General features: G+C 35.5%; 1 protein-coding gene across 2 annotated transcripts in view; it reads left to right on the top strand.

Moving 5' to 3' along the window:
* LOC138704497 (CD82 antigen-like) overlaps positions 1-14,822 on the top strand; it is a 259,118-nt gene that overhangs the window by 207,321 nt on the left and 36,975 nt on the right. For both annotated transcript variants that reach the window (XM_069832424.1, XM_069832423.1), the window contains exon 4: positions 88-222. In XM_069832424.1, coding sequence (XP_069688525.1) covers positions 88-222 — 135 coding nt within the window. The remainder of the gene's footprint in view (positions 1-87; positions 223-14,822) is intronic.

Genomic DNA, 14,822 nt, shown 5'->3' with positions numbered 1-14,822 from the left:
GACTCCTCCACGCATTTACTTGCTGGGCCCTCTGAACAGAAGCCTTATCCGCTGATCACAGTAAACTTACACAGTGTTAATTTTCAGTTCCAGCAGATCACGCAGCCGACAGTTATCGAGCAGGCTGCATACATTCTCATCGCAGCTGGGGCGTTCATGTTCCTCGTGAGTTTCCTCGGCTATTGCGGAGCTCTGCGAGAGTCCAGATGCCTACTGACTTGTGTGAGTATGAAACCCTGAAACTATCTGACAAATTGTTTTCGTTTGTGTTCGAATCGGCACACATATTGCAATGTTGTTATCGGTTTGGTTTACCGGTGCATCGGCGCGCTGGTCCTCGGCGAGGACTGCGGTTGCGGCCGCCAGAATTAGTACCGTAACAGCGCAATTAAACTACACAACACTTATCTTATAATAGACGGAAAAGGGAGGGAGAGGTTAAACGCAGTGGCATAGCGTCAATGTAAGCTAAAAAGCTCAGCTTCCCCAGTTAATAATAATTTCATAATAAACCTGCAGTCTATGGACAAAATTATTTATTAATTTTAATAGAATTTATGATTACGCGTTAAATATTGTGATGCGGCAGCTCAGGATGATTTGTGATGCAGCAGTAAACTAGAAGCCTGCACACACCAGCTTCCAAGCAGACTGGTTTCTCACACACATTCTTCTGTGTAAACCAACCCGCAGATTTTCCATCCCTTTCTAACTAAACAATCCTGGTCGCAAGGCTAGCAAGAAGCTAGCTTTAACATTGAAAATAAGTAGTTCCCGAGTTATCCCTTTTCATCAGTTGTGTTCAGTTGAAGTGTTAGTGTGCATTGTGGCCGATATAATAAATAATGAGTGAAATAACAGTTCCTGAGACCAATTTACTTGAATTTTTAGGACAATTCTATTATCAAGACTGACTTACGAACAAAAGTGTGATCTAAAAAACAAATGACCGACTCCCTTGCTGTCAATGAAGGATACAACGAAAAGATAGATGCATACATACAGTGGCTCCCTTTAATATTCGGTTCGTGATTGATCTTACAGAATTTTGCTATTGATGTTTTGTTCTGTGTTCAAGTGAACCTGCATTTCGTTGCAGATAGAACATTTAAACACTTTGTACATACCGTTAAAAAGTTTACATCGAAAGTTTAATGTTTACGATGTAATAACAAATAATCGGTAAGTAACATCAAAGTTCACCCTCTTTAATATTCGGTTTTGATTTATTTGCTTCCAATCTAAGGCAAGTTTTCTGCTGACAGTATTGTAGGGTTCAGTAGCGAACGTGCAATCATTCGGTCTACACGTTGTGCACAGCTCAGGCGAGGTTGGAGTACAAGTAGTAAAATGGGTCGCAAAGGAAAAAGCACAACTTTTGAACAGCGACAACTTGTGATCTATCATCACGAAAAATGGCTAAAATACACAGAAATAGCCAAAATATTACGTGTGAGTAAGAGTACAGTTGGGGATATAGTAAGAAGATACAAAAACGAAGACAGAATCGAGTCCATACCACAAAAAGGGCAGCCGAAAAAATTAACTGAACGTGAAGAACGCTCCATCCTGAAGAAAATAAAAGAAAATCCTCGACTAAGTGCAACGAAACTTGCAGCATGTGTTCGTGAGGAGTTTGGCAAGCAGGTAGGTGCCGAAACAATTCGAAGAGTTTTGAGGAAAGAAGGGTTTAAAGGGAGAATATGTAGGAGGAAACCTTACATAAATGAAATGAATAAAAGGAGGCGGCTTCAGTTCGCAAGGGAACATGTCCATAAAGAGGAGAACTGGTGGGACGATGTGATATTCGCTGATGAAAGCAAATTTAACGTCTTCTGATCGGATGGACAACAGTACGTGTGGCGTAAGAAAAATGAAGAACTCGAAAAAAATAATCTATTGCCAACAGTGAAACTTGATGGGAGCAACGCCATGGTATGAGGTTGTATGGCTGCAGGTGGGGTTGGTGAACTTGTTTCTATAGGAAAAAGGATGGATCAGCATGTGTATTTGGACATTATGAGAAATAATTTAAAACGAAGTGCAGAGAGTCTAAGAATTAAAAATAGTTTCAAGTACTATCAGGACAATGATCCTGAACGCACAGCTGAAAAAGTGCGTTTATGGCTTCTATACAACTGTCCGAACCCCAGCACAATCACCGGATTTAAATCCGATTGAGAATTTGTGGGAGGAACTTAATCGCAAGATCAGACTAACTCCTATCACTTCCAAGACAGAACTGAAACGGAGATTAAAGGAAGAATTGAGGAAAATTAGTCCCCAATTTACTACGAAGTTATCCAGGAGCATGCCAAGGCGTTTGAGGGCTGTTTTGAGGCAAAAGGGGTGTTCAACAAAATATTGTTTTGAACAAACCGAATATTAATGAGGCAATATTTTCTATTAGAAATAATGTAATAATGTTTATAACTTTTATTTATATAACAGAGGAGATTTTTTTCATTTAGTTGTAAATCTATGTAATTTAACAGAGAGTATACTTCTGCTTTTATTATAGTGCAAATTTTTATTTTCATTAAATTTTTTGAAAATAATTAGTGTATTTATTTTAATCTTACATGTCAGTCAAACCGAATATGAATGGGAGCCACTGTACGTAATGATACTAATACTGTATCTATTGACCGTTAATATTGTGATTCCTCTAACTATGACAGGGAGTGAGCTAATGTTATACGTATACGTGTCTATTTGTTAGAGACATGTGTAAACCGTGAAATCATATTTTACTACGTACCATTTGAGGTCATGCCTTATTGGTGTTACTTACGAGGTTCAACCAATCTTCGACTGCTGACTTGACATTGACTACTATTTATTTTAAGACTATATTTTTGTAATACGTTTTCTCATATTGCATGAAAGACAACTTGAATTAGCTTCCCCTGCTCAAAATTTCATGCTACGCCACTGGTTAAACGACTAAGAAAGAAAAAAAGAATGTTCACATTGAAAATGTGTGCGAAGTACGACAGTGGCGTCCTGGATTTGCAACAGATCCTCCAACACGTTTGAAAACTGGACATAAGATAAATTCGTGAAGACATTACAGTGGACATATTGGTCAACGTTGCTCGACTCTAGAAGTATCTGGATGCTACAGTGAGGAGCTCTTCGAGTAGGCCTACAGTCCATGAGGATTTACTTGTCTAGTTCCTTTTAGAAAGAGAGAGAATGCTCACCATGTCTCTCTACCCTCATTTATGCTGGTCGACACTCCTTCAAACGACCACGAGTTACCAGTGGCGGCATTTTTTCCTCTTCAAATTCTGACTCCACTCCGCCAGAAAGTTCGTCCATGTCCGTGTCGTCCAAATTGATTACGAACGAATAATAAATTTCCATCTACAAGTCCATCCTTCGCCCAATAAAATTTTTCAACTTTTTCTACGTGTTTACATGCCTTCCTCTAATTTTCTTCCGTCACTTTTGCAAGTGCGCTCATTTTTAACCTGTTACACACGTTTTTTAAGAATCCTATTCGGGCGTTTCTTTCCTGGAGATCGCAGCACGCTTCCAATTCCGCTTCCGCTTTCTTTTGTTTTTGTTTTTGTTTTTTTTTTTTTCTATTTTAATCCTGTTAACACCATGATATATCTGTCGCTGCAGCAGTTTTTTCGATAAAACTCGGCACAGATATTGTTTCTTTTCCGCATTTCAGTGCCTCATATTCTTCAGTAAAGAATTTATATGCATTAATAACCATGTTCATACCGTCCGACTTCAAGGCTTTCCCGCGTTTTCCCATATTGCCTACCATTATTATTAAATGCAGGAGCACAACACTCATTACAATATTTAAGGTAACAGTTAAACCATGCCTCTCCGAAAACATTTTAATTTCTGAATTATATTATATTAAATTGGTACAACAAGATACAAACTCGTCCACACCTGTGGAGTAACGGTCAGCGCGTCTGGCCGCGAAATCAGGTGACCGGGTTCGAATCCCGGTCGGGGAAAGTTACCTGGTTGAGGTTTTTTCCGAGGTTTTCCCTCAACCCAAAACGAGCAAATGCTGGGTAACTTTCGGTGGTGGACCCCGGACTAATTTCACCGGTATTATCACCTTCATTTCATTCGACCGCTAAATAACCTGAGCTGTTGATACAGCGTCGTAAAATAACCCAATTAAAAAAGACACAAACTCACTTCACTATTCATAAAATACTACTATAACTAATGAACTCAAACAACCCCGAGACGCCACTGAGAGATCCACTAATTGGGTTTGCAAAAGTGTGAAGGGAGAAGGGAGGAGAAAGGGAATTCCAAGAATTGTACAAAAGGAAACCTCTTGCCCGTCACATCTGGTGGCAATCGGTAGACAAGGACCTCAGACAAGGACAGTAGAAATCACGCCAACTTAATCCTCATGCACTGTACTTGCTGTAATAGTAGTGGCGAAGTGCATCAACATTGATTAAAAACGCAGTAATCATAGATTACGAAACGATGGTTAAACAGTAGCCGTGGTTAAAATGTAATTTATGTGCACCATTCATAATCACCGATTACTAAAACTTGGCTAGCTGACACCTCATTTAACCAGAGTAAAGTCTATGATGGTACATTGTTTCTACAAAATGACTAAAGGAAAGCATCCATACCGCTGCAAAGATAATAGTCAACGTCTAAAAACGACTGCGCTCACTATGTTCTACATCGAAATGAACGTATCCTACATTTTCGCGTTGCATTTGTTTGCCTTTGGGCGCTGTTATATTTGTGAGTTCCATTTCTTTGTTTTTCAGTACTTTTAGGTTAAAATCGTACAAAATGGAAAATTGAATCCAAAAATGATTATATTCCAATGTTAGGTTGAAGTATCGATAGACTTAATTACTAGATTTAAATGTAGGCCTATTATATAAAAAAGATGGAATATCCATAAAGGAAAAAGATGCAGAAAATTGGTGGGAATGTGTGTACGATCTTGGACTACACCAGGGAATTGTGCATTATCCTAAGATCCATCCATAACCTCTCTTTGTTCAGCCAGTGACATAGAGAAAGAGATACTGGTATTCGAGTATTCCCTCTTAAAATACAGAAAATAATAGTTACATAGAATCGTAATATAAGCAGCCGATCCGTAGGAGAAATATGATTGTTCTTGTGTTATTTCAATTGATCCATTTGTAGATTTTGATAAACGAAATCCCTCCTGAAACTTTCTGTCACCTAATTGCTCGCAAGAATTCTCTCTTTCCACCAAAGAACCTTCACGCTCACGCTCTATCCAAGTAATTCAAGTACTGCACAATAATAATCGTCTTCGAAATAATCACCTGTGGTTATGGCCGCCATTTTGCTTTACTTGCTCTACTAATCGCTGGTTATCTCCTTTAACCGCTCATATTTGGCCGGTTAGAGATTACTGTGGTTAACTTCCTATTTAAGTCGTAACCGAGGTCGATCCACCGTAAAAATGCTTAATCGGGGATTAGGTCACAATTTTAACCGATGGTTACACTAACCGACGTTGATGCACGTGGGCATAGTTGTTGAACATGGAGTCCCAAGCTCTTAAATCCTATATCCTATATTGGAACCTTCAAGTTGCAGAAACCTGCAAAAAAGTATTCTCATTAATCCATTCGTTTAGGCGATTGAAGAATTTTCTACCCTTTTCCATGAAAAAATGTTAGTGCAAACACTCGTGATGCCCCACTTCGATTACTGTGATATTCTGTTTACTGATCTAAGCGTTACTTCGGCGTAGAGACTGCAACGTGTTCATAATATGTGCGTCCGTTTCGTCTGCAATATTCGCCGGGCTGATTACGTAACACCATCCCTCGAAATGTTGTCCTGGCTCCGTCTAGAAGACCGTAGAAAAATCCACTGCCTTTCCCATATTGCATTTCTCTACTCCTGTCTATCTTGCGTCTCGTTTTCAAAATTTATCCACCCATCATAACCTAGACACACGATCACAACACTCCTCAATATTATCCATTCCCTCCCACCGAACATCCTCATATTCACCTTCTTTCACTGTGGCTGTTCCTCGACTTTGGAATTCCCTACCGAGTAATGTCAGGGACTGTCAGACATCAAACCAATTTAAGAATAGGCTAACGAAATATTTTTCTAACAATTTTTGTTAACAATAATAGTTGTTTCAAGTTTCTCAATGTTTAATGGTTATATTATATATCACAGATAAATATATCTAAATTATCTCATTATTATTATTACTATTTTACTATTATTATTATTATTATTATTATTATTATTATTATTATTATTATTATTATTATCATTATCACTATTTCTTACCAGTGTTTATTATTGTCACACTAACATTACTTATCCAACTTTCATTATTCACTTTCATGTTGTTTTATGGTCTAGATATTAATGTAATAACTATGTAACCAATTGTATTCTATTAGAATTAGAGTCTGGCTGGGCGGAAGAGAAGGCCTACTGGCCTTAGCTCTGCCAGATTAAATAAATAAATTATTATTATTATTATTATTATTATTATTATTATTATTATTATTATTATTATTATTATTATTATTATATCAGCATAGGAGGCTCGTACCCAAGTACATCACTCTAGCCTGCTTAAAACTACTGCATATGGTAGATATAATGAGAAAGAGACGGGGTGTGTTGATGAAATAAAATTGGGAAACGTCAGAGAAAAAAATCCTCTGCTAGTTTGCTTTATCCACAAATCCCATCACGACCAGACTGAGAATCGAACCCGTCCCTCCTAGATGAAAGACCAGCAAACTAGCGCGATCCATAGGCGTGGAATGACGAAGATAATTTATAACTCTTTCATGAATTTCAAATGTATTATTAGACTGGATAACAATTTTAATGTGTCAGTTTGTTAGTGATTGAGGGTCGCCCGATCTTCCGATACGCCACTGGTTCCCTTAAATAATTTTAAAACTTCCTTTAGTGAGTTATTGACGTACTGTCGAATTCTTGGAATTTCTGTGCAGCCAGCTAGATAAAATGGTCCAAAAATGTTTTACCTGCCCGCTATTGTGTGTCAGCATCCCTTGTTACCTGCTTTTCACACAGCAGTGGAGACAAGCCGCAGGAAACGAGAAGAAATACAACCAGAATTCTACAGCACCAGTGTAATGATTAGACCCCGGAGAAAGTATTGCTTACAGGGAAACTCGCGATGTATAATGTTTATGAACAGAGGACTCTTGCACGCATCACTGTGCAGGTAGGAGTAGCGCCGGCGTCAAAAGTAAATGAACACGGGTCTTCAGAATGCAAGATAGAAGCACTAACGAAATACGTTCGTCAATAAAGTGTGTTTTCCATCCACGGTAATGAACTGTTTTGTGAATTGTGTCACGTGAAATTGGCAGTCGACATGACATGCAACATTAAGAAGCATATAAATAGCAATAAGCATAAACGCACATGTAACAGACAACCGAATTTAAGCAAGGTGCAGCACGAATCTCCTTCACAATTACTTGAACGATCATTTTACGATGATATGTGTGACGCGTTTATTGCTTCAAATATTCCGTTAAACAAATTAAAAAACGCGAAACTCCGTGGCTTTTCAGAAAAGTACACTGGAAGACAAATTCCTAAAGAAGCAACACTGCAGAAGAAGTATGTGCAACATGCATATGAGAAATGTCCGCGTGAAGTGAAGTGTAAATTACAAAATGAGAAGATATGGGTTTCTATAGATGAAAGCATGGACTCCGTTGGACGTCACGTTGCAAATGTAGTTGTGGGTGCCCTTAGTGCAGAATGTTGCTGTAGACCCTATCTCTTAATGAGTGAAGTGTTAGAGAGGGTTAATTATTCCACCATATGTGAACTTTTTGATAGTGCTATGTGTGCAATTCAAAATGTGTTACTATGCTGCTAGCTATATGAATAAATCTGCTAAGTTTCTTGAAACACGTTATCCGAATATGATACACGTCACATGTCTTGCACACGCATATCATAGTTCATTGTAACGCATCAATACGTAAATAATATTATTACCAGTATGTCAAGTACAATGAAATAATTAGGTCTCTTAATGGGAATAAAATTAGAATTGCACTTTGTAAGCTTCATAGCTAATCACTGGAAACCAGTCAAAAGGACGCACAAATAATGGGACTTTCATGTATTACTTCATTTCTCATGAACCAAGCTGCACTACTGCCAACGTAACGCTGTCTGGCGTTATTTACCCCATCCCTCTCAAAGCAGGTATGCAATGTTGCATACTAAGCTGATAGCAATACTTTTCCCGGGGCCTAATGATCGACCGAAATATCTCAAGAACAAAGTCATGAAGTCATCAGATTCGTCATTCATGTATTTCGCCATATAATCTGGACCATAAACCAGTTCCACCAGCCCAACCAAGACAGTATCTGCAGCCAGTACAACCAACAATTTGAACGCTACCATCTAGCAATGTGCAAAAACTGAAACAGAACGAAATCACTCAACGGAATACAGCATAAGCTAAAATATCCCTAGATCACCTTGATGCTTTTCGAGCGCACTTTTCCATTTTTTTTATTATTATTATTATTATTATTATTATTATTATTATTATTATTATTATTATTATTCATAGTGTTCCTCCCAAGGGCATTATTATTATTATTATTATTATTATTATTATTATTATTATTATTATTATTATTATTCATAGTGTTCTGCCCAAGGGCAGGATTATTATTATTATTATTATTATTATTATTATTCATAGTGTTCTGCCCAAGGGCAGGATTATTATTATTATTATTATTATTATTCATAGTGTTCTGCCCAAGGGCAGGATTATTATTATTATTATTATTATTATTATTATTATTATTATTATTATTATTATTATTCATAGTGTTCTGCCCAAGGGCAGGATTATTATTATTATTATTATTATTATTCATAGTGTTCTGCCCAAGGGCAGGATTATTATTATTATTATTATTATTATTATTATTATTATTATTATTATTATTATTATTATTCATAGTGTTCTGCCCAAGGGCAGGATTATTATTATTATTATTATTATTATTATTATTATTATTATTATTATTATTATTATTATTATTATTATTCATAGTGTTCTGCCCAAGGCCAGAATTATTATTATTATTATTATTATTATTCATAGTGTTCTGCCCAAGGGCAGGATTATTATTATTATTATTATTATTATTATTATTATTATTATTATTATTGTTATTATTATTATTCATAGTGTTCTGCCCAAGGGCAGGATTATTATTATTATTATTATTATTATTATTATTATTATTATTATTATTATTATTATTCATAGTGTTCTGCCCAAGGGCAGGATTATTATTATTATTATTATTATTATTATTATTATTATTATTATTATTATTATTATTATTATTATTATTCCGATTATAACTATGAGATTAAATGCAATTATTTCAATTGCGGTAGTTTGTTCACCAGACGTCAGGATCTTGATTATTAATTTTTTTGCAAAGTCATTAAGGGTGATATTGATTGTGAATCTTTCATAAGCAATATCAGTCTTCGTATTCCTGCTAATGGTTTAAGATTTCATAAATTGTTTTATAATAATAATCCTAAATCTCTCTCTCCGGTCTGCAGATGCATTAAATATGCTAATTTGCATGGATTCAACTTGGATCCATTTAATGTGTAGTATATCTTTGAGTTTTAACTCACTGATCTAATTTTAATAATTATTTGTCCATGTATTTCTTGCATTTGGCCTATTGATTCATGTAGACCATTCCATTATTTCAATTCTCATTGTACTAATTTTATAATTTTATAATTATTATTTGATCAATGATTGATGTAGACCATTATATTGTTTGTATTTCATCTCATTGCCATTTTCTATCATTCATTCTCATCATCATTTGTTGTTTTGTTCTGTTTTGTATCGTGCAAAACTGTAATTGGCCTTGTGCTGTTGTTTTTGCACGTTAATATTCTAAATAAATAAATAAATAAAATAAATAAATTATTCATAGTGTTCTGCCCAAGGGCAGGATTATTGTTATTATTATTATTATTATTATTATTATTATTATTATTATTATTATTATTATTCATAGTGTTCTGCCCAAGGGCAGGATTATTATTATTATTATTATTATTATTATTATTATTATTATTATTATTATTATTATTATTCATAGTGTTCTGCCCAAGGGCAGGATTATTATTATTATTATTATTATTATTATTATTCATAGTGTTCTGCCCAAGGGCAGGATTATTATTATTATTATTATTATTATTATTATTATTATTATTATTCATAGTGTTCTGCCCAAGGGCAGGATTATTATTATTATTATTATTATTATTATTATTATTATTATTATTATTATTATTATTATTCATAGTGTTCTGCCCAAGGGCAGGATTTTTATTATTATTATTATTATTATTATTATTATTATTATTATTATCATTATTATTATTATTATTATTATTATTATTATTATTATTATTATTATTCATAATGTTCTGCCCAAGGGCAGGATTATTATTATTATTATTATTATTATTATTATCATTATTATTATTATTATTATTATTATTATTATTATTATTAATACTAGGGTAAAGCAGAAATTAATCGAATGTGAATAACAAAACATCTCACTTTAATGCGTTTACTCGTACATATCACGCTAAGGTCGGAGGATGACATTTGAGACCAGTCAATGACTTGGAAACATGTAGCACATCAAAGGAGTATAAATGCCTGTTAGCGGATCCATGAGCAACTGGGAATCCTGTGACGAATGCGACCTTGTCTACAACAAGGCTAAACACTCTGCAGAAATTTGTAGTTTAGTCTCTCGGTGTTGCTGGGTATTGCATAGAAGGTTTGAGTTCGAACTCAGCTGAGAACAATGAATTTTTAAAACAATACAGTCTTTACCACTGTTTCATTTATAAATAAAACTGTTGTCTCATGTTGTTTATTTATTATTTACGGCTTATAAATGAAAGTTAGGCCTCATTCAAAGGGCCCTGCTATTTCTCGCGCACTCCAAAATGAAATTCTGCTAGTCATCATTTGGACCCGGAAGTTAATGGTCTTACAATAGCTTTTTTGCAGAGGCAATGATTACATGCTGATATAGTACATTATGCAACGAGCCTATAATGAAGGTAATTAAGAAGTGAGTATGGATATTTATGAAACGAGCGCAAGCGAGTTTCATAATTTTCATACGAGCTTCTTAATTACCATTATAGGCGAGTTTCATACGACTTTTTATGCTCGACCATATTTCTAACTTGATATTATTAATTTTTGAGCAATGTTCCGTATGTTGTGAGATGTGCGCAGACGCGAAAGTATTGATGTTTTCCGAGGAACAGATGTCCACATTGACCTTGCTAGGCCATAAGAACCTACAGAGATAACATTGAAATCAAATTAGACATTGAAAAACGAGATGACAAATTGAATTTATTTGAATATTATTTACAATTAACGCTAATTATTATAGTAACAGAACATAACCTTCTGCGACAGTATTGGATTTCCAGCCTCCGTGACTTTTCGCTAATTCTCTTTCGATTGCATATCCGAGAATAATCGATACTTGCGGTTTTATAACGGTAGAAAGCTGACCTGTCATTGGCTGAACAGTTGTAACCTGAGTCGTCATTGGCTGAAAGACCTGACCTTTAATGGGTAGGTGTACTTTAATGACATGCATTAAAGGTCTGCTACCAGGTGTATAATTACTACATTTCGGCATGGTCGAGCATAAAATTAATTATAAGAAATAACTATTTTTAACTTTAAGCTTACACGTGAATACAGATGAAGAACGGGACACGCATGAATAGGCGGAGAGAGAACCGGTTCCTTGGGGGGGGGGGAGGGGCAAAGCAAAGCCATATAATCCCCATATAACGGGGTTACGGGGGACATCATTTACCTCCTTCCCCCCGTTATAGCTTGACCGTGGTACAGTATAGGTTCGTTCCAACAAGCGGTTCATGGATCAGTTCATGTACGGTTCCTGTACCATCATGCGCTAGTTGAGTATCTGCTATGAGATTGAAACTGGACTGGACGCTGTTGGAACGCTTTCGCGGATCGTTATGTACTAAATCCAGAGATGCTATAACTGTGATCATCTTTGCTAAGAACGGGATGCTTAATTATTATCGTTTCGCAGCTAATTCTAATTGCAGAAAATAGAATTTCGATCATTTTCTGTAAAAAGATGACAAAAAATATGGAAGGCAAGAATTCTGATAATTGACTTCAATAGTTCTTTTTTAAATTATTAATGTATGTACGTTATTTATTACATTTTTAATCAAAGCTGCATGTTGAAATTGTAATTAACTGTTTCAATAACCAAATAATTTCCATTCCCTTTCTTTTTGGCGAAAATTTAAATTAAATCTCTAGTTTTATTATTCGTCTGTACTGTCACTTTTCATCTTTAACCTCAATGATGTGAACAGTCGACCATGTCTTTCTTCAGTATCCAGGAGACGTTGGTGAGCTTATGCGCATGCGCGTCTCGCGTACTCTTCCGTACATGCCTCAATCCGCGGACTATTTTTGACCGTTCCGGACCCGTGTCAAAAGCTTGTTGGAACGCCCGACTGCAGTACACGTTTCCGGTTCAGGACTGGTTCGGATTGTGTTGGAACGCTTTTTCTGTACTGCGCATGCTCACGATGGTTACGGACGGTTCCTGACTGTTGTTGGAACGAACCTTATATCGGAATATGATTATTTAATAAAGGGCATGTTTCTTACAGTGTTACATCCACGTCCGCGATGTTTCCGACCGAGATGTATAAGGCTTTAACTGTAGATTTACTACAAATTAGAATAGGGTACAACTTAAAACAATCTCCCTCTTTTTCTCTCTCGTACAGAAACACATGCACACATCAATAAAACTACATAACAGTGCTAACAGAAACTTTTTTTACGTATGAGCCGTTCAGAGCAGAAGTGGTGTAAGTCAAGAATGAGTAATGAGGTTGAAGTAAACATTCTGTAAAATACAGCGCAAAGTAGCAATTAATATTCACTTTATTTAAACTATTAGTAGTCAGTGGATAGCAAGAACGACGTATTAATTGCTACTTTGCGCTGTATTTTACAGAATTTTTACTTTAAACCTCTTTATCCAATTTTAACTTACATCACTTTTGCTCTGAACTGCTCATATAAAGTTTACCTTCCTGAAGATATCATAATTATTAAATGCAAACTCTAATTATTTTAATCTCGTCTTTAAGTTTACACATTATACTGGGATCACTTTTTTTTCTGTATTGTTATGCAGTATGTTATTCATATTTCTCCAAGCGGCGGCCTTAACACCTGCAGACTTGTAGGGTGCTATTCATAGACATTTCGCTAGCCCGCGCTACGAGCGTGCTAAACTAGCCCCGGCTATCAACTGGTTACTTGTACAGGATTCATATCATATCTTATCGCTAACACTGGTTTATGAATACGAAAAATGTTAGTTCGCTGATCATCCACCGGAAGCCCGCGCTAAGAATATCTATGAATACGGCCCGTAGAGGCTATTAGGCCCGTAACACACTTGCAGAGTTTTCGCCAGCGAGAAATGTGTTGCGAGAAAATTAAAAAATTGATAACATGGATTCAAATGGACGTCCACACACTGGAAGAGATTCTCGTTCGAGGCAAAAACCTCGCGCGAGTTTCTCGCTGGGATCGATAGCTCAGCGAATTTTCTTGACACATTTATCAAAGATGTTTGACATTTATACTCTTCATGACGATTGAATGTAGAAAAATATATCACAGGTGGCGATGAACTGTATTGTTTTTATTTGAAAATGAGGAAAGATGGCTGAAAATTGCAGTCAGAAACTTATCGAACTTGTACGATGTCACCCGTAGGCCTATTTACAGTATATGATACACGGGATGAAAACTATAAAAATACGAAAATTAAAGAAGAAATCTGGGGACAAATAACAGATTATCTGAAAATAAATAGGGCTATATTTTATTTTGATGAGATTTAATTGTATTAATTAAACATTTGAAATAATGTATCTATATGTCTTAACAGTTTACATAATTTTAATCAGAACATAGCAAAGAATCCTCTATCATATAATGAATGGCAAAAAACTGTGGTCCATTCAACCTGAAATAATGCCTAAACGTATCATCATTCAAATCGAAACCAGTGTCCAAAACTCGCCCTTATTTTCGTAAGAGACAATGTGATTTTCAGATATTTCTGGTTTTAATTTTTCATGTAACTCCATTTCCTCATCATCTGAATACTCAGATTCAACATAGCGTTCGTACGTAATTTGTAAAGTACGACAATATACTTACAGGTTATATATTTAAATTCAAATATCTTGGAGCAACAGTAACAAATATAAATGACACTCGGGAGGAAATTAAACGCAGAATAAATATGGGAAATGCCTGTTATTATTCAGTTGAGAAGCTTCTATCATCCAGTCTGCTGTCAAAAAATCTGAAAGTTAGAATTTATAAAACAGTTATATTACCGGTTGTTCTGTATGGTTGTGAAACTTGGACTCTCACTCTGAGAGAGGAACATAAGTTAAGGGTGTTTGAGAATAAGGTGCTTAGGAAAATATTTGGGGCTAAGAAGATGAAGTTACAGGAGAATGGAGAAAGTTACACAACGCAGAACTGCACGCATTGTATTCTTCACCTGACATAATTAGGAACATTAAATCCAGACGTTTGAGATGGGCAGGGCATGTAGCACGTATGGGCGAATCCAGAAATGCATATAGAGTGTTAG

Source organism: Periplaneta americana, chromosome 8 (genome assembly GCF_040183065.1).
Source record: "Periplaneta americana isolate PAMFEO1 chromosome 8, P.americana_PAMFEO1_priV1, whole genome shotgun sequence".
NCBI classification, from domain to species: Eukaryota; Metazoa; Arthropoda; class Insecta; order Blattodea; family Blattidae; genus Periplaneta; species Periplaneta americana.
The sequence above is the reverse complement of the archived record's forward strand: the minus strand, read 5'-3'. Positions and strand labels throughout refer to the sequence as shown.